General features: G+C 43.9%; 1 protein-coding gene across 8 annotated transcripts; it reads left to right on the top strand.

Moving 5' to 3' along the window:
* Positions 1 to 1,373: 1,373 nt before the first annotated feature.
* arhgef18a (rho/rac guanine nucleotide exchange factor (GEF) 18a) lies at positions 1,374 to 18,441 on the top strand. 8 transcript variants are annotated; one of them, XM_069157785.1, is made up of 23 exons: positions 1,729 to 2,012; positions 5,652 to 5,805; positions 5,938 to 6,003; positions 7,253 to 7,385; positions 7,812 to 7,918; positions 8,553 to 8,693; positions 8,981 to 9,231; positions 10,248 to 10,373; positions 10,729 to 10,846; positions 11,012 to 11,263; positions 12,301 to 12,377; positions 12,615 to 12,796; positions 12,991 to 13,046; positions 13,548 to 13,733; positions 13,950 to 14,093; positions 14,724 to 14,839; positions 14,935 to 14,994; positions 15,083 to 15,130; positions 15,284 to 15,760; positions 16,155 to 16,467; positions 16,747 to 16,851; positions 17,445 to 17,578; positions 18,129 to 18,441. In XM_069157785.1, the coding sequence occupies exons 5-23, from the start codon at positions 7,828 to 7,830 to the stop codon at positions 18,273 to 18,275; spliced, it is 3,024 nt and encodes a 1,007-aa protein (XP_069013886.1). In that variant the 5' UTR covers positions 1,729 to 2,012; positions 5,652 to 5,805; positions 5,938 to 6,003; positions 7,253 to 7,385; positions 7,812 to 7,827; the 3' UTR covers positions 18,276 to 18,441. The 8 variants fall into 8 exon arrangements, with proteins under 8 accessions (XP_069013891.1, XP_069013893.1, XP_069013886.1 ...); XM_069157786.1 differs by having other exon boundaries at positions 5,938 to 6,485; XM_069157790.1 differs by lacking the exons at positions 1,729 to 2,012; positions 5,652 to 5,805 and adding an exon at positions 1,374 to 1,523.
* The last annotated feature ends 327 nt before the right edge of the window (positions 18,442 to 18,768 follow it).

The following is an 18,768-nucleotide window of genomic DNA, read 5'->3' as shown; positions in this document are numbered from 1 at the left end:
AACATTAAATACATAAACATTTCAGTGACTGAACGCAATGTGGAAAGCTCATTAGCTTTCATTGTGCATTGACTGTGTCAGGCTTTATTTATTCCAATCATTCCACAGACAACCAAAGTGAGTTAAAGGTTTTTGACTGGTTTAGTTACTTGAGTACGAGAACTCTCAATACCTGTTTGACATACTTCACGTCATCTGTAGCACTTTTGATAAATCATCTACATTTTTCCAGATCACGAACCACAACCTGTGTTTACTATGTATTTATAGTTAAAGTCATTTGGATTATACTTATATGGGTTAATGTGGACAGCTGGTGTTTCCCAGTTCCATATTTCTCCGAGAAAACCAAAGTGAAGGAGGTAAAAAAATTTTTTTTTTTTTTTTTTTTTTTTTATTTAAGTAATTTGGGGAATGTAATGTACTGTAGGGAATTTAGTTGACAATATATGGCTTATGGCTCACGGGCTAGTTCAGAATAACATAATCCCCCACAGTAGATGAAGTTAACAGTTATTGTTGCATCGTCGGTGTTAAAACGTCCCTTTTTCTCAGCATTTCAGGTCCTTTGCTGTCCACGTTGGCTTACAGACTGAGCTTTGATGTTAAAAATCCTTCCTTCCACAAGGTCCACTCCTTTCATTCTTCAGAGCTTTAACTTCCTGTACATTGCACACCTCTGCTGTCATTGTCCAAACCTGTTTACTTTCACATCACCTGATGCATTTTGGCTCATCCATCAAGATCACCAAACCCAACCTGAATCAAGGTAACCAAAGTGAAAGAGGTAAGTCATGATTACAACACACTGATCGGTACTTTTATGCATTTATACACACAGGACCATTATTTTTTAAGAAATCCAAACCCTCAAGCCTGTTCAATTTCATTAAACTAGTCCTGTTGAAAAGTAAATAACAAGAATTCCCCTTTGGCGCACACTACCTGAGCTCGTAACTACATTGCCTGCAGGTGATTTACTCAAAAGAAAAACTGCTTCTTTTTTTTGGCCATAATTTAAAAAAAAAACATCAAAATTTTGACAGCTGCTGCTTTCCATCACCCCTGTTAACGCTGTCAGTCTTATAATAAAAGCATTTGCATCACGCAGGGGGGCCACGCTGGTAGAAAACACGTCGAGCCTGCGTTCATTTACAGACTCGAGCGAGCTGCTGGGACGAACCTGCGGAATGTGTCGCAACTGAACCAACCCGGTCCCACAACGCTCAGAGGGAGAAGGAGGGCTCATCCGCAGGAGGCTGGGATTTCTTTTGAAACACTCCCTCCCTCCCTCCCCTCAGCTCCATTTTTTTTTTTTTTTCTTTTTATTATGTGTGCACTTGTTCCTCCTGAGGCATCCTTCCTCGCGTTCTTTTGTTTTCAGTGGAAGCTGTTGAGAGATATAATTCCTCTTCCTCCTCCTCCTCCTCCTCCTCCCTCCCTCCCTCGCCTTGGAGATAAACACCCAAAAGTCGTCTCCTGCGTTTTCGATGCGCTCTGCCGCTCCTTCACCTCGACACCGGGTAAGAAGGAACTGTTCTCGAGTCAATTGCTCTCGTTTGGACTTTCGGCAAACGAGTTAACCGAACGGACTCGGGTGCGTTAACGCGCGTAACGTCATTACGTTAACGTCGGCGAGCCAAACCGGCGTGCGAACTTTACGAGCGGTGACGCCTGCGTCCACGGGGAAGGGAGCAGTTTCTAAAAGCGAGTTAGCTCTTCGTGTTTTTAAACTCGACACGAGCTGGCGAAACTCGCGCGGAGTTTCTTCTTAATTTCGCTCCGAACAGTTTTATATCAATTCTGTGACGCCGCCGCCGCCGCCGGTGACGCCCCGCGTTTTTTCGGACGTTATTGCGCGCCGCGTGCCAACCGGCAGCCAGCGGCGTGATCACCTGCAGCCACTTCCGTCTCCGCTCTCAGGACTTCCACACCTGTTCGTGGGAACTATTTTCTGAATCACCTGTCGCTGCTGATTTTAATCTTTGCGGTGGGAAACGTAATGAATCCAGGTAAGTCACCTTGGCGTACCTCCGCCGGACTACGCCGCACTTTAATTGTTATCCCGTCCCGCCCTTTTGGTGGTTAATCAACCGCTTGTTAAATCCTCTCCTCCCCTCCCCCCTCCACACCTCCCCAAAATGAGAGTGTTTATTCCGATGTGTTTCGAGGGAAGAACCAAACTGTCCCGTCAGTTTTCCTGAAGGAGTGTCGGGTGACTGAAAGTGAAGTAAAGCGTCGTTGCACGCGGAATGATACAAAACTATCAACTGGTGTTGTTTTTAACAACAACAACAACAACAACAACAAAAAAGTAGAGCGTTATTACGTGCGCGGAGAGATATGTAAACTTTAAAATAGGATGTTTGACCTAAATAAATACACGCATATTTACATGCATAGATGATACTGAAAAAGCTATGAATTTTCTTCTGAAAATGCATGCGTGGATCACTGATAAATAGCTTGTGGAAAAGCTGAAGTGGCAATTAAAATACAGTTACTGAAATAAGTTGAAGTGGGCGTTTAAAAGGTAGTTTGGTGCTTAAAGAAGTTGGAAACCTGAACTGCTACAACTACACTTTTAGCAGCCAACTTGTAAAAAAGTTTCTTCAGGAAAACGTGCAGGTGGTGAATGATTAGGATCTTTACTTGAAACGTGTGGAAAAAGTTGTAGTTAGAATAAAATGACTGAAAGAAGTTGTGAAGTGTCTGCTTAAAAATGATGCTAAGCACTCAAGAAGTTTAAAGTAAAGCATAGAATTAAGTACAGGTGTTAATTTAAATGTCATCCCTGGGTAAATCTGAAGTACTGAAAGGAGACCAAATGATCTAAGTGTTAGTGACAAAGTGAGCAAGAAGGTCAATTAATGCCAGTTGATTTGTATAAACTGAAAGCTGAAGTGTCCAAAAGCACTGGTTTTAATGGTGTATGAACAGCTGTTGCACTTTTAAGAAGTTCGATAGAAGATTATTATTATTTATTATTTTTTTAATCCTATTTCGTGTGACTATTGAGGTGAAGATCCGAGGATCGTAAAGGATTTGCAGTATCAGTTGAAGTGTAAACGTCGCCGCGACCGCCAGATTAAACTGAAGTGGTTGCACATTTGACAAAAAAAAAAAATGGTAGAGTCACATCTTCTAAAAGCTGTTATGTCTATCACAGTTTACTGTAAATACCACAGATAAATGGAAGATTGCCACAAAGACAAGCTGTTTTATTTTGTTGGGGCCTAAAAGTCCTCCAGGTTTCACTGTTAGCTCACAGCAGCAGTATTTGGCGACCAAAGTTTAAGATTGCTTGTAATAAACGTTTTTCTAAGTTGGACATGTTTGTGAAACCGTTTTCTATTATCTTTTCTCTCATGTCGCTATTTTTAAGTCCTAAAATTCACAGAAATTCATCTTCATTTTGTGTGCATTATTTTGAATTCTGTTTTCAAGAGCACGGCAATTGCTCCAAAACGAATATGTGCACACAAATGTTGAATTATTACATATGTTTTATGAATACAAATATGTGGAATATGCTCCTTTTTTATAAGCCTCACTGTTCCAGGACTCCCATGTTTCCAAGTGTGAGAACGTACTGTATTACAATTCAATGATAATAGCGTACCGGTGGTTTTCCATGTGGTCGCTCTTGCACCACAAATCACATACTTGAGAGCATAGCTAACTATTTTCCAAACCATGCAGTTATATTGTCAGACTGAGATAAAGTCCCAGAAGTTGACAAATCCCTAAAGAAACAAAAAATTGTTTCCATTTTCCAGCTCGTCTCATTTTTACAATCAGGAAATGCTGGAGTTTAAACTGCACGGCATAGACGCATGCATCACTCTTCCCTCAGGCTGGAGGGTAAAGACAGGATTCACCTGTTCGTACTGACAGAATCACATTGGCATGCGATTACAGCACACTTACACTGAAGTTAAAAAAAAAAAAAAGAAGAAAACAACGCCAGTATGTAGAGGTTAATAAGTAAACCGTGTGTGACGGCTGGCGGACGTGACAAAAATACAAAAAGTAGGAGCACGTTGCGGGGAGGAGGGATCTGTTGACGCGAGATATCCAGCCTTCAGGGTTTTATTGGGAACAGGAGCAACATGGAGCGGTGGTTTCTTTTGAATCGGTCAGCTTTTACGGCCTCCCCGGACTAACGGGTCTCGTTTCACGGCCATTAACTGTGGACCGCCTGGTTGGGTTTGTCCCGTCACGACGGGCCGTCAGCGACTCTCACTTGTTTTAATAATCGTGGTGTTGCTGTGATTAGGCCCCGTGTCGGCCTAAGTGAAACCTCCGTTGCACAAACGGCATCCAGCAGTATTTTCCCCTACCTCTCCGTCCTCCCCGTCCTCTACGGGATGCTTGGCAGACTTGCTGGTCTTGTTTTTCTCTTGCAGGGAATGACCTGTATTTCATTCGCTGCGGGTGAATCATTTGAGGTGTCACAGCCTCGATATGGATAATAACATGCCGTGAAGCTCAGAAGCAAGTCTGTAACGAAAGCAACACGGCACACGGGCCTGGGACAAAGCGCCCAAGCGCGAGGTGTTGCGATGTATATTTTTTTTGGTTCGGTCGAGACGCAAACAGAGAGACAGAATAGTGCGTTTATGTGAAGTGGGAATAAAAGCTTTGCTTGTATTTTTTTATCACCTGAAACAGAAATAATCTCAAATATCGTGTGATTTATTTGTCATTTAAACCGGGGCATTGTGATTCTCCTCCATAATTGAGTTTTCAAAGCTCAACAAAAATGTCTGCGCAGTGGTTGGAGCTGACGGAGTAATGATAATATCTTTCGTTAAGTCCTGTGAACACATGCAGACGGTGTTCATTAGCAGGTGTTAGTTGGGATGCCAAGATGCTAAAGTATGCCACCATCAGAATGACAATTCTGACAAGCACTAGTAACTTTCCCTCAGAAGCGACATCACGCATATGAAGTGCACAGATCAAAAAATAATGGGAGGATTTTAGTTTTTTTTCATTTGAGCTCGTGTTGAATCCCTCGTGAGTGTGAGCGTCTGCTGTGCTCCGGAGTCCTCGAGGAAGTGGACTGATGTTCAGCCTCGGCCTCCTTTTGGAGTGCAGGAATTCTTCAAGGCAACATCAAACATTAATATGGGAGTGATGTGAAAAGGGTCCATTTTAGTTTTGCGTTTAGTTTTGGGAGCCCGTAAAGCAATAGCTCTGAGTTCCACTGTTGTCAAACAGCAACTTGGAAGTTTTCCCAGAGACCACAAAAATCCCGTTTAAAACGTCGTGTTGATTTTCTTTCAGCTGCCGGGCAAAACTGTGCGTTTCAGCGATTTCCGAACGGCGTAAATCCCGCAAACTTTTACGTTTCGCTCTCCGCTCCGGTTCTGCGGAAAGAGAGCCGGAGGTGAGCGCGAGCGCTCGCTCCTGCGTGTTTGTGTCGCAGCTCCTTCAGTCAAGTCGTTTGTGTGTTTTAGGTGTGTCTGACTTGGAACGACTCCTTAAACTGTCTGTGAAACTCGAGAAGCTGCGGCATAATTCGATCTAATTAGAATGCACCTTCGTTAGATTGAGATATTTTCTGTTTCTTCTTCTTCTTCCTCCTCCTCCTCCTCCTCCCGTCTGATTCTCCGCCTGCGTTGCTGCTGCGGCTGTCCAATCAGGAGGAGGTCGTTATACCAAACACGGGAACGTTTTCATCGACCCCCCCCAAGGGACCATTAGCATGTCGAACTAACGGACTCCCGCAGACACGGCCAGAGGGACTAAAACTGGGACGCACAAACTCAATCAGACCGTGACCTTGGAACATTCAATGTCAGTTGTTTTGCTGCATTTTCCTCTTTTGTTTTTATCCGCTTGTTTAATGAGATGTTTTGGTTTTTTTTTTCCCCTTTGTGTGTGTGTGTGTGTGTGTGTGTGTGTTTTGTTTTGTTTTGTTTTTTCCAGCGCTACGAGGAAACTGTCGAGGACATAACTCGGGGAAATAAAAAGTCAGAAGTATATATGAAGAAGGTGAGTCACTCCGGGCCGCAAGACACAGAGGGTGATTTAAAAGCCATTTTAAGAACAGAGATTAGATGAACACTTTTTAAAAAAAATCTTTTTAAAAGCTATATTTTGGATGTCGGTCGTCACACCACGCCCCGGCAGAGATGCGTATCTCGGAGCGGGAGGTGAAAACGCTGAGCGGATAAGAACTTGTAAGTAGAATAGAAGATCTGCTGCGCGTCTGTCGCTGTAACAAATGGTTGCCGCCGCTGTTACCGCAGCGCGGCTCTGCGTTCTCCCGCTCACGTTCTGCTTGTGCCTCTTGTCTGAGAGTTGGTCGGACTTGAGCTGCTGTTCGGTCCGGTCGTCACAGTTTGCCAAACCAGTTCCCTCCGCTCGGAGCGAGAACAGCCGGTTTGGATTCGCGCTCCTTTTTCTTTAGCAGGCAGCTCGTCTGCTTAAGAGCCCGTGAGTCAGCCAAGTGCTTTCAGTAACAAATGACAAAGGTGCGTTCATTTCCATTTCCTTTCAGTAATAAAATCCTCATTCATAATGTCCACATTGTTTTTTATGTGGCACTGAGTGTATGTACTGGCCTGCAGTGATGTTATGTTGTGGTGATGAGTCATACTGTGTTCGTCTATTAAACTCCGTTGACAATATTTATGAGTCGAAGGAAAATTTGACGAGCTATTTTTTTTTGTTTTGTTTTGGTAGTTTATGTTCCACACGTTAAAGTAGCTTTTTGGGATTATAATACTGTACATTACAGAAGGGCACGGCTCATTTTATCGAACATTAATTACATTTTTACGTAGACTTTGTGTTGCATGTCAATATGAAAAGGTGTCCATATTGCCCCGTTCTATTTCAATCGTCAACAAACAGTATCGGGGAAACGGCTCTATATCGTGTAAGTTTATAACTCCTGAGCTGCGGTGTGTTTTTCCATGTAAATAATTGATGCCTTTTCAATATTTTCAAAAAATGTGAAGGGACCTAATAATGTGGACAACTTTACATCATGCTATCATTTTGTCGGGTATTTTTCAACAAATTTCAGTCCGTGTAGTCGCTTTGAAGATTTGAGATGAAAGGGCAAAAGGCCTTTTATCTACTGCTCCATTGAACTCGCTGCTTCACTCTTATTTTCAACCATCTGACATTCGGTCTCTGACTTAGTAGATCTATTTGTCTTTCTGCCGGTGTCGCTCACAGACTGTTTGTCTCTCTCTGTTTGTTGTTTGTTAATCTGTCTCTCTCTCTCTCACAGCCCTGGGGAAAGTTTTTCTCTCCCGGCCTCAAATGGCCTCCCTGCCAGCTTCCTTAATCCAGGCATGACTGTCACCCGTAAAATAATCCAGCCCTCAACCTGCTTCCTCTTCTTACAGCGACACGAGTCCCCGGTTGGTGACGAGCTAAATTTCCATCGCGAATCTTTTTTTGTATTCGTCGCATTCACGCTGATGCTGCCGTTGCTTTCATTTAGTTTTTTCCTCACACACGAAATAGTCCCACGTTTTTCCGGGTTCATTCTGGGCCAGACGGATGTGTCGTCCAAAACCCGATTCTGCGTCGTGTGGCCCTTTGTCCCTTTTGTCTCCATAGTTTTCTTGCACTTGGCATCAGATACATAAAATCAATCATTTAATGGAAGCGCCCATCTCGAATTTAGCAATAGCACTGAACGTCTGCAGCATTAGTGTGTCTGTATTTGTGTGTGTGTGTGTGTGTGTGTGTGCGTGTGTGTGTGCACGCGCACGCGCTTGTTTCTGTGCTGACATCACATTTTAATTTACCGGCTGAGTGTTATCACATCAAATACCAACTAGATCCGGTCCGGCGCAGATGGAGGAGCTCGAAGGCCCGCGGCTGAAGCGCTCCTCTGAAGACTCCGTGTCGCTGGCTTCCTCTTTGGCTGAGCCCATCAACCTCGAAGGTCAGTCGGCCGGCGTCGGCCCCCCGTAATAACAGTAGCGTGATGAAACTTCACTGTGAAAAATATGGAAACGTCAATGCAGTTTCAATTCGTATCAAAGTTTAACCTTCACCTATAAAGTTTATGTGACGGTGTACAAAAAGAAAACGCTGTTGGTCATATTTGTACTCGCTTTATTTAATGAGATTTTGGTCCTCAGACCTTCATCTGGTAAATGTTTATGTAGTCACTCTACATATGATCAACAGCGTGTATGAAGGATTTTATTTATATCGTATGCACATTTGAAGAAGACCTCGTGGTGAAAAAAAGATTTTTGTATTTGGGACATTTTACAAAAGTACTTTTCATCATTAATCATTTACGATTCTTAAATACACAGTTTAAGCAGCTGCTACTGTTGAATTTTCATTTATTATATTCATTGTTGACTTAAACCTCTCCCTGATTGTAGGTGATAAAACAGTTCGACGCAAGACTGTTGCCATTTAAAGAACATTTTTGCTACAAAACTTAAGACATTAAAAAAAACGATGAAGAATAATGAATCACTGATACACATGCATGTGACCACAAAGCACGAGACTTGTTTGGGGGATGTGGGTCCTACTGTGACTCTCTGTGTGTCATCCAGACTCCCATTATGCTCTGCTGCGAGCGGGACTCGAGTCCGATGCCCAGAATCTGGAGGTGGAGTCGTGGAGCTTCGCTGTGGACCAGAACTACCTGAAGGCCCTGAGCAAAGAGGCTGTTAAAAGACAGGACGTCATCTACGGTAGGCTCAACTAGAGAAGTCTGACAACTAATTAGAGAATTAAAAATGGTATTTTCAGGAATCATATATCATTTTAGTGATTGAATCTTAGTGTATGTATACTGTGTGTGTGTGTGTGTATATATATATATATATAGACAGAAAATTGTCATGTAAATTATCCATTGAAAAAGATGAATATTTGACCACTGCTTGCAGAGTACATGGTGATATAATGATCCCCACTGGGAGAAGAGGAGAAGATCTTAAATCCGCAATCAAGATATCCCTCTTTATCAATTTCCTAGAGTTGATCCAGACGGAGATGCACCAAGTACGCACCTTGAAAATCCTCCTGTGCGTCTACCTGCACGAGCTGAAGCAGTGTCCGCTGATAGAGGAGTCCCGGCTGGAGTGGCTCTTCTCCGGAGTGGAAGACCTGCTCAGCCTACACCAGCACTTCCTCCACTGCCTCAAAGTGCAACAAAGCCAAAGTCAGCAGGAGGGAAGTCCAAACAACTACCACATCACACAGCTGGGGGATATCCTCATCTCTCAGGTAGAGCAGGGGGCCAGAGTATCTGCTATTTATTCATTATTTACTCACCTTCACGTCAAAATGCCACTAAAGTGTTTGTATGTCAACATCACGGTGCGTTGGAGTTACTTTTTCCACGTGATGTTTCTCCCAAAACAACTGCATGTTTTTGTTCAGAGTTTCAGTAAGGATAAAAAAAATGTCCAACCTCACCCAAATGTTCTTAACCTGTAAGGATTGTTTTATTCTGCATTATTGCACATTTAAATGAAAACCATTGCTTTCAAAAAACAATCAGCAACATATCGGATACACAGTTTACTCGCCGTACGTTTACAACTCTCCCTAAATGATGTGTTGACATTCCTCCACCAACAGTCTGACAGCGAGTGTTGCTAACAAGCTTTAGCTGTCGAGAACGGGATTAACGGACGACATTTCCACTTTGATCTTTACAATTCATTAAGTTTTGAAAATAGGATGCACGTCAGGCCGGGTTGGAGTTCTGAATGTTGTCATTGCGGCTCAACATACAGCACTGACACTGTTAATATTGTGTCAGGCACCAACACAAGAGCTTGTTCAAGGGTCGGTTCACCACTTATCTAAAATACAGGCTTTATTTAGAAATAAATTGTCATGTTTACGGTGTACCCCTGTTTTTCCTGCTTGGTAACGCCTCGTTCTTTGTGATCTATATCCATCCACCTCTCCCCACCTTTGTCACTCTCTGTGCTGTGCAGAGGAATGGCTGGTATGTCTGTAATGCTGTGTAAGGGACTGCAGATGGGTTTTCTAGTAGTTTTTCTGAATGGAATCAGAATCTGCACGACTTTTTGTTCCGAATCATAGTTTTACAGTAAAGGCAGGCGTGTGTTGTTCTTTGAGGGCGGTAAAGCCGTTGTGTCCCTCTCTTTCCTCCACAAAACCCATTTCTGATATTTAGATATTTTCAGTATTCAGCAGTTAATTCAGTGCATTGTTCCTATTCATTTGTGCACGTTGAGGAAACCTAAAGTTTTCCCTTGTCGTGTCAGTTTTCAGGTACACTGGGAGAAAGAATGATGAAGGCGTACAGCGGTTTTTGCAGCCATCACAATGAAGCCATCAGCTTCTACAAGGAGCAGCTGCAGACCAACAAGAAGCTGCAGATCCTCAATAGAGTGAGTAATGTACATTCACTTGTCGACGCCTGCGGTTATATTTTGTTACGGAGAAAATGCACTGGAATTGGCAAAACTGTCCGGAGCATCGGTGCCAGAATCATAAATAACAGTGATTATACAAACAAAGTCGTACTCGGAAACGAAATTAGTTGGCGATGCTTAACCGAAAGCAGCAAACTGTTCCGAAGTAAAATGGCAAAAAAAAATAGCAGCAGACAGCCAGTGTGTTTTAGTTGAGCGGAAAAGCCTCGTCAAACTCATAACGTCAGGTGGTAGCAAGTGCAACATTTACTGCATTTGATTGAGTTTGGAAAATAAAATGTCTTTTTTTTTTTTTTTTTTTTTTTTACAGAAAATCGGTCAGTCGCCTCTCGTTCGCAGGTTGGGAATCTCTGAATGTTTCCTGTTGGTGACTCAGCGCATCACAAAGTATCCCATCCTGGTGGAGCGAATCATCCAGAACACCGAAGGTACAATCTCACCACTCAACGCTTGCCTGCGTCCTTTACAAGTTGTTGCAGCCTTTGCTCAGACTTTCAGTGTTTAACTCGGCAGACTGAAATCTGATTGACTCCCTTTGTGGGAACAAAACCCGCTGGCTGCGATGGGCCTAATTTGTTTCCTGCTCCTTCCAGCCGACACAGACGAGTCCAAGTCTCTGGCAGAGGGTTTGGCGCTGATCAAAGACACCATCTACCAGGTGAACGCGCAGGTCAGCGAATACGAGAAAGCCGCCCGTCTGAAAGAGATCAGCCTGCGTCTGGAGGCCAAATCTCCGGGCCGGTTGAAGGACGGCCGTGTGTTCCGCAGAGAGGATCTGATCCAGGGCAACAGGACCTTGTTGCACGAAGGCTCCGTCACCTGGAAGTCCTCCGGGAGACAGAAAGGTTGGTCGAGAGTTTGAGGCCCGTTTTGTCTGTGGCTCGGTCAATGACGACCGCTCACATCTACGCATGTAAACTGTCTGCTAGATATTCAAACATTTTAGTGACACTGATGATCAATTGGATTTTCAAAGTTGTTTTTTTTTGTTGTTTTTTTTTCAATGCGGTGCAAGAAATACAAATCTGCAATGAGAATGCTACATTATAGACTGATCTGACTTAAAGAATCTTCATTCACAACATTTCCTGCTTTATTTAACAGTTTTATTTCCCCTCGCATAACAGTGACTTTTGTTGCAGTGTCATGACTAGTACAGGGTCACCGTGTGCTCCTACTTCTTGTGATTGCGTTCGGTTTAGACTTGAGCTGTGCTGGAAGTGTTGCAGAATTGTTACTAGGTGATAGAATATCGTGTTGAAAGAAAAGTAAATGTCACAACTTCGAGCCAGATTGCTTACGAGCGTACGAAGTCAAGAGCGTGTCGTACGGCTCGGCCAAATATGCGGACTCGTTTTCCAAAGCAGAAATTATAAATCAAAACTGTTGGTTTCACATTTGCTTTAATAATATGTCCATATTCATATAGTGTTTTATTTTTTTTTTTTGTATCTGTCACACTTCTCTGCGTCACACAACTTCTACACACCCTGTTTTTAAATTGCAATAATGGCTCTATTGACGTCATTGGAGGTCAGGAGGTGAACTGAAGTGTGTCTGTGTGCACTGGTCTGGTTTTAATGAATCTTTGAGGCGTTATGCATCAAGTGACTGACGGCTCAGTGCTTTAGTTCCGTGTTATAGTGAACTTGTTTCCTTTGTGGGTTTTTTTGTTGTTGTTAAATTTCAACATTATGGTAAATTGTGTTTGTGAAAGCACCATGACTCTGGGAACCAGTATAACAACATGCTTTTGTGTCATTTCAAATTCAAACCGTCTCACCAAATGTAAAGATGAAATGCAGAAGTGCCTGAAGTCCATCGGGTTGGGTGAAAACCTCAAGTGCTTGTGTGGTTTTAACGCTTTAATCTCTCCCTGCAGACATCCATGCTGTGCTGCTGTCAGACGTGCTCCTCCTCTTACAGGAGAAAGATCAGAAGCTTGTTTTTGCTGCAGTGGTGAGTTCTGCTCAGAGAGACTATCAGCATCAATCATGACTCGCTGTATCATTTATACGTGTAAGGCCAATTCTTTTTCTTTCTTTTTTTTTTTCCCCATTATGCTACTGGTATTAGCAATATGAAGTCATTTGATAGTCTTCTAATCTTGGATGGTGTGAAGTGATGATCCAGGACCGATCTTGATAATGATTTGAGTCAAAGTAAAAACCTGCTGTGTTATTGTTGCTCGTGCAGGATAACAAACCGCCGGTGATCTCCCTTCAAAGACTGATCGTCAGGGAAGTGGCCCATGAGGACAAAGCCATGTACCTGATCTGTGCCTGCACCTCCAGCATGCCGGAGATGTACGAGATCCACACAGGCTCCAGGGAGGAACGCATCACATGGACGACCCTCATACGAGATGCTGTGGATTGGTGAGCACCGGAGATATTAATGTTTAACAGAATAGCTGCAATGGCGGTAATGTCCGAATTTGTTGTTTTGTTGTTGTTTTGTTGCCTGAAAAGTCAGAAACGGATTTAAACAAATAAGTGGTCAATTTTTAAAAAATGTTTTTCTTTAACTTATCACATGAAAGATCAAACTGAGTAAAATGTCTGTGATTCAGTCACCGGGACGACGAGGTGTACCATCACCTGATCGCCAGGCTGCAACATTTTCAAGGTAAGAAAACTGTCCATCAACGGCTTTCTAATCACACAGAACGTCCTGTCAGTGTGCAGATCGCACCAGATTGTCTTTTCAAATATGATTAAGTGATGAGCTTGATGGAAAAGATAATAGTCAACAGAAAAAATGCCACAAATTCTTCATCTACATGTGCTTCTTGAACAGTTCACTAGTGGGGGAAAAAAGGTTGGATTAGATCAGATAAAAATCCGATCATACTTATTTGCTTGATGGAAACTGAAAGACCTTGAAACATTTGCACTATTACATTTTCGGGGAGTTTTCCAGTTTGACTGTGCAGGTGACGTATTCTTTCTGTTTGTATGATGTTTTTGTCCTGTGCAACTTTTCCGCTGGGGCTGGTTCCGATTTTTATGGACGTTATCACAAGATGTCTCAGCGAGGAAAAAAATCAGCATTTATTTCGCCTTTTATACGAGTGAAAAGGGTCAAAATGTTTCCGCTCGCACTTACTAGACAAACATGTCATTTTAGATGTTCTGAAGATGAAGGACGACCAGATAAAACAAAGCCTGACAGACAAGCTGCAGATCTTTTCTGCTCTCTATGAGGACGTGACGGAGCAGGAAACCCCCCGCAAAGGGCGGCTGCTGCTGCTCCGAGGGGACGGGGCCAACCTCCAGCAGGGGGAGGCACTGCTGAACGGCGCCATCAACGAAGGTGAGAGCAGGGACATCATCGGTTTCTACTTTCTGATTTCAACAGTTACTCGGTTCGCCAAATCAAAAACAACAGCCTCATTATTCCAACCACAATCAGAGTGCTCGTGAAAATTACGTTTCTCATGCAGTCGTCGTGAGCGAGAGTGCCGACGTTATCTCTGACGGTATCTTTAAAGGAGGTAGGCTGAGGAATTGTTTTTCCTTCTGTGTGCAGTGGAGAACCTGCAGAACCTGCTCTTCTTGAGGATGAAAGACCCAAACGTTCTCATGGATGAGTCCGAGACACAAAGAGAGACGCTGACGAGGGCCGAGACCTTCGGACCGGCGGGTTATAACCCTGCCGCGAGCACCGTGAAACGTAAGATGTAGGTTTTTATTAATAATGTGTGTGTGTACACTGGAGCGTTACTGTGAACAGTTACATTGCTGCGCAGAGAGATTATCAGCAGGCATGGTTGTTCTCTGGATACCTCATCCTCCTTTATGTGAATTTATTGGTGAGGACAGCAGATGGCTGGCATCATGACGGGCTAATCAAATGGTTCACACCCTCATCTATGTGGAAGTGCCTCCCTGTTTGAAAGCTCCTGATAGCAGTCACTCCAGAATTTTATACGTTGCAAACAAAACTGGTAGAATTTTTTGCAGTCCCTTTTCTTAAAAATGTTGATGCAATTTGTGGTCATTTTCAATTCCTGCGAACGCGAATTTGCGTTAATTACTGCGATCGCAAGATTGTGGTTTTCCTGGAGGGACCGGTAGTCGGCCGTTTTTCAAACAATAAGACAACAAGATATTTCAAGCTCATAAACTTTGTTTCAAACACGGATTTTTAATAATTGTTTCCTTTCAACAGCGAAACCTAATTCGGAAATCGCTTCCGAGCTGAAAAACAAGCCATCTTCACAGATTACTGTGTTCACCAAAATCTGCAAAATGAGCACTTCGCAGTACAAAATTTGGGTTGTGAATGATTTCCTTTCCTCAGGTGGAGATGAAGCCGAGAGGTCGGGCGGCAGCGAGGGCATTCCGCTGTACGTAAGTGACACCAGCAGTGACCGCCAGCTCCACGAGGTCTCCTACTCTGAAGGCCCGGAGCAGCCTGTGAGTGGAGCAGATGCAAAGGATCCGAACCCCCCGACGTCCATCTGGTGAAAGAATCGTGAATATTTACTTTGTCTCTCCCGTTTTGTTTCCAGGCTGATGATGAAACCGACACCTTCCCGATGTCAACCTCGGGTAATCTCTGCGAAGCGGAGGTAAAACTTCTCATTCTGCCGTTGTCGCCCTCGTCATTTTTCTTGCATTTCCACGTTCATTGCCGCTGCCACTTCTTTTCCTCTGTAGGTGTGCGACCGTGTGATAATGCTCGCGCAGAGGCTCTACAGCTTACAGGTAAGACTCTTGACGCAGACTGCTTTTAAATCGGGCACCCCGTCCAAATGTTTGGGCGAAGCTAAAATATGTTATTTATGAAAACTATGTCATTTAGTTTTCCACCCCAAAAATAAGTCATTCTGTGCTCTATTAAACCTTTCCGCCGTGCAGGCAGTCATCGCCCAGCAGGACAGCCGGATCGAGCTGCAGCAAGCCTTTCAGTCGAACAGCAAGCACTACAGCAACGTGCTGCTTGAGCAGGAGAAGCAGCGTAACCTGGAGAAGCAGAAGGAGGAGCTGGCCCACCTGCACAAGCTGCAGGCTCAGCATCGGGAGGAGCAGCAGCGCTGGGAGAAGGAGAGGGAGCGGCAGAGGATCCAGGTGGAGGCGCTGGAGGCGCAGCTGCGGCAGAGGGAGGAGGACTGCGGGAGGTGGGAGGAGAAGCTGAACGAGGAGAAGGCCGAGCTGGAGCGGCAGAAAGAAAACCACCAGCAGGACCTGGAGAGACTGAGGGAGTCCTCAAAGTCGGTGGAAAAGGAGAAGGAGCGCGTGACGCAGGAGAAGGACCGACTGGAGCAGCTGCAGGAGAAGTTAAAGTTAAAGTACATCCCGAACCCGGGACACGCCAACTGTGACGATGCTGCGCAGGTGAGGAGCGGGAGTCGGATTCGTTGATCGACAACCGTTGACGTTTTTTTTTTGTGTTTTCATCAGTTTTCCGTGTTCACTGAAATTGAAAACACACTGACATATTTCGACACTGTATTTCCATGACAAAGCGTAATCCAAACAGGAAACATTAAATCAGCAAGGTCCAGAAAAACAACCGTGATTTTTCAAAAATTCTGAAACGGATAATCAGAACTAAATTTTAATCCAAATTAAATGGGAAAGGAAAAAAAAAAAAAAAAAAAAAAATTATAGGAATTTAAAATACTCTTAAATCAGAAGACAATCTTTACAGGCAGAGGTCAAAGGTGAGATCGGTTCATATAGCTTCCTGAAATAGCGGAGGTTTGAATCATTTCCTTTTTCTCCTCAGTCCTGGAGTCTCTCCAGCATCCCATCATTCAGAGGGAGCGTCGTGAACGGCGGCGCTCTGACCTCAACTCCAAAGACCCTCGTCTTCCCCACCGATCACTCCGAAGTCCCTCCAAAGGTCCCGCCGCGCAAGGAGAGCATCAGCCCCCAGCCGGTCAAAGCCGAACTGCCCATCCACCTGATCAGCACCACCAACCAGGTGCACAAACCTGCAGCCGTGCAGCAGCAGATCCCCACCAAGCTGGCCACTCTGGGCAAGGGAAAGGAGAAAATCTCAAAGACGAAAGGGTCCCACCAGAGAACCCACAGCGCAGGTCGGGACGCAGGTTCACCATGTCTTTTTCTGTTTCGGTACAGAGGTTAAATCTAGTTTTTAATCTTTGTGCTGCTTCTTCCACAAAAAAATAGTTTTAACGTTTGTATTTTTCAGTTTGAGACCTCAGAAATCATTTTCTTCAGCCAGAGACACATTTACAGACATCAACACCGACATAGTTCAACTTTAAGGAGACCCCGCTCACCTGCAGGACCCAGGCGTTGCGCCACGGGTTACAGATCAGCCTTTTCAAACCGTGCCGTCTTTCTACATCCAGCTTCTATAGATGTGAACCAGGTGCTGCCCATTCGAGTGACGGGGAAAGAAGGCGGCAGTCTGAGAGCCAAAAGGAGCGGCAGCCCTCAAAGGATCTTCCATTCAGGTACAAACATTTTTTTTTTTTAATGTAAAACCTTCAAACACAAAGATGTATCAAAGTTATTTAACTACCTCTTTTGCCTGCAGGGGGCGCTGAGATTAAAATTTCAGCTGACAGTATTTTCTATGCGGAGGGGGAGGGGGGGGTGGGGGGTGTCAACATTTTTACATCATGTAGGTCTAAAATGTTGGGATATCATTGGCGGTAGATCGGATCAGCCGGAGGGACGCTCATTCTAACCTGTCTGCTGCTGTTTATCAGTTGTTTCACTGTCAGTCAACTGGTCTCTAATCCGAATCTGAACTCTGACCAGCCCACAGCATAACAACCAATCACAGGTAGGGCGTCTCGCCCGCTGATCCAACCCAGCAGTTACAAAAAGTAGTTTTATTGCATTACAACTACCTCTAACAACTAACCTCAGACATAAACATATTTGAATTTCCAACGTGGTCAACAGAAACGGAGAGGATGAGTTTAACGCCGGAGTTGAGAGACGTGGGCCGCAGCATGCTTATTAACCCGCCGCGAGGTGTCGTCGTAAAATGTTTTCGACTCCCCGGAGCGACCGTTTTCTTTTTCTTTCGCCTCCTCAGATACCTTCAGACAACCTGCCCGCGGTGCCAAAACGTCTCCGTCCTTCAGCACAAACAAGCGGAGCAGCGGCGACACTCCTCCGCCGGCACCGCCTCCTTTCCCCAGAGAAGTTCTCCAGAAAGGAAAAGAGAAGGTAATATTCCTCTAAATCACCAACTACAGACGGGGGGGGGGGGGGGGGGGGGGGGAGTTCGGACGTCCAGCACACAGACTCGCGCACACGGGACGCCCTGATGGAGCCGTGGCGAGACATTGCACGTGACTTCCCGACACCAACGTGTGTCCGGTACAAAAAGAGAACAGTGACTATTATAATACTTTTATCAAATGGATACGAGCTGTTTAGAGTTCAAATCAGCTGAAGATGAAAACAACGATGAAGATGTTTGATGAAAACATTTAAGGTAGAGGTTGTTAAAACGTAAAAAAGCCAAAGGACTTTTCTAAGTTCTTTTATTTTTTTTTATTTTTATCATTTTAATTTGAAATGAAAGTAGGTTGTCTGTAACCGTTCAGCACTCGTATCGAAAGCTCTCGCTTTAATTTGCTTGATAAACGCGGTGGGAGGAAAGCTACAGAAGTTTACATGCGTTTAAAAAAAAAAAAAAACATGACGTGCCAAGCACCTCGTTTTATTTCAGCGTGAATCAGTTAACGCGGACATTTTTCTTCAATGTGTCCAGATTGAATTTTGTAACGGAAACTCGTGTCTGGCTGTGAACTTATTGTTTCTGGATGGGAAGTGGAAGCTGTGTGTGCTTCCTGACCGCAGACAATCACGCTGGATCTGCAGGATTGTTTCACAGCAGCTGAAACACTTGAGACTGTAAAAAAAAAAGAAGTGGTTTCTGACATTCTCTGTTAAATAACGCTGTGGTTTAATGACAAATTTTACATTATGATTTTCCCTGACCGCTGTCAACTCTTTAGTTCCGTGTAAAATATCTTAAGAAATCCCAACTGACACGTCATGGAATAAAAACATGGTTGATTTTACAGACTGGAGTGTTTTGTGGATTGAATTCACGCAGTTGAAGAAAACCTCAAATTACTATAATTTTAAGGTAATTTTTTTTTTTTTTTTTACATTTATAGACAAAACCTTTTATTGAAAAAATAATCAGCACATAAATCAGTATTGGGACTCATTGGCTCGGCTTTGAACAGTGATATGGGACTAATGGGTACGTAGCCTAACATCCATAATACAGACATATTGCCATCCATCAATGATATTTGGTATGAGTTTGTTTTTTGTTTTTTTATGACATTTTGGACGACATACAACGGTATGACATTTCGGACAATTGGAGCTACAGACCA

Source organism: Embiotoca jacksoni, unplaced genomic scaffold (assembly GCF_022577435.1).
Source record: "Embiotoca jacksoni isolate LCO1_2020_lvr unplaced genomic scaffold, fEmbJac1.0.p SCAF_22, whole genome shotgun sequence".
NCBI lineage: Eukaryota > Metazoa > Chordata > Actinopteri > Embiotocidae > Embiotoca > Embiotoca jacksoni.
This window is presented reverse-complemented; position numbering and strand designations above follow the sequence as displayed.

Bases quoted from the DNA above. Each gene is read 5' to 3' on its own strand.
- arhgef18a (XM_069157792.1), top strand. From the start codon at position 7,828: ATGGAGGAGCTCGAAGGCCCGCGGCTGAAGCGCTCCTCTGAAGACTCC. The intron at 13,047-13,547 runs GTAAGAAAACTG...ATGTCATTTTAG, and splicing joins CAGGCTGCAACATTTTCAAG to ATGTTCTGAAGATGAAGGAC. The intron at 13,734-13,949 runs GTGAGAGCAGGG...TTCTGTGTGCAG, and splicing joins GAACGGCGCCATCAACGAAG to TGGAGAACCTGCAGAACCTG.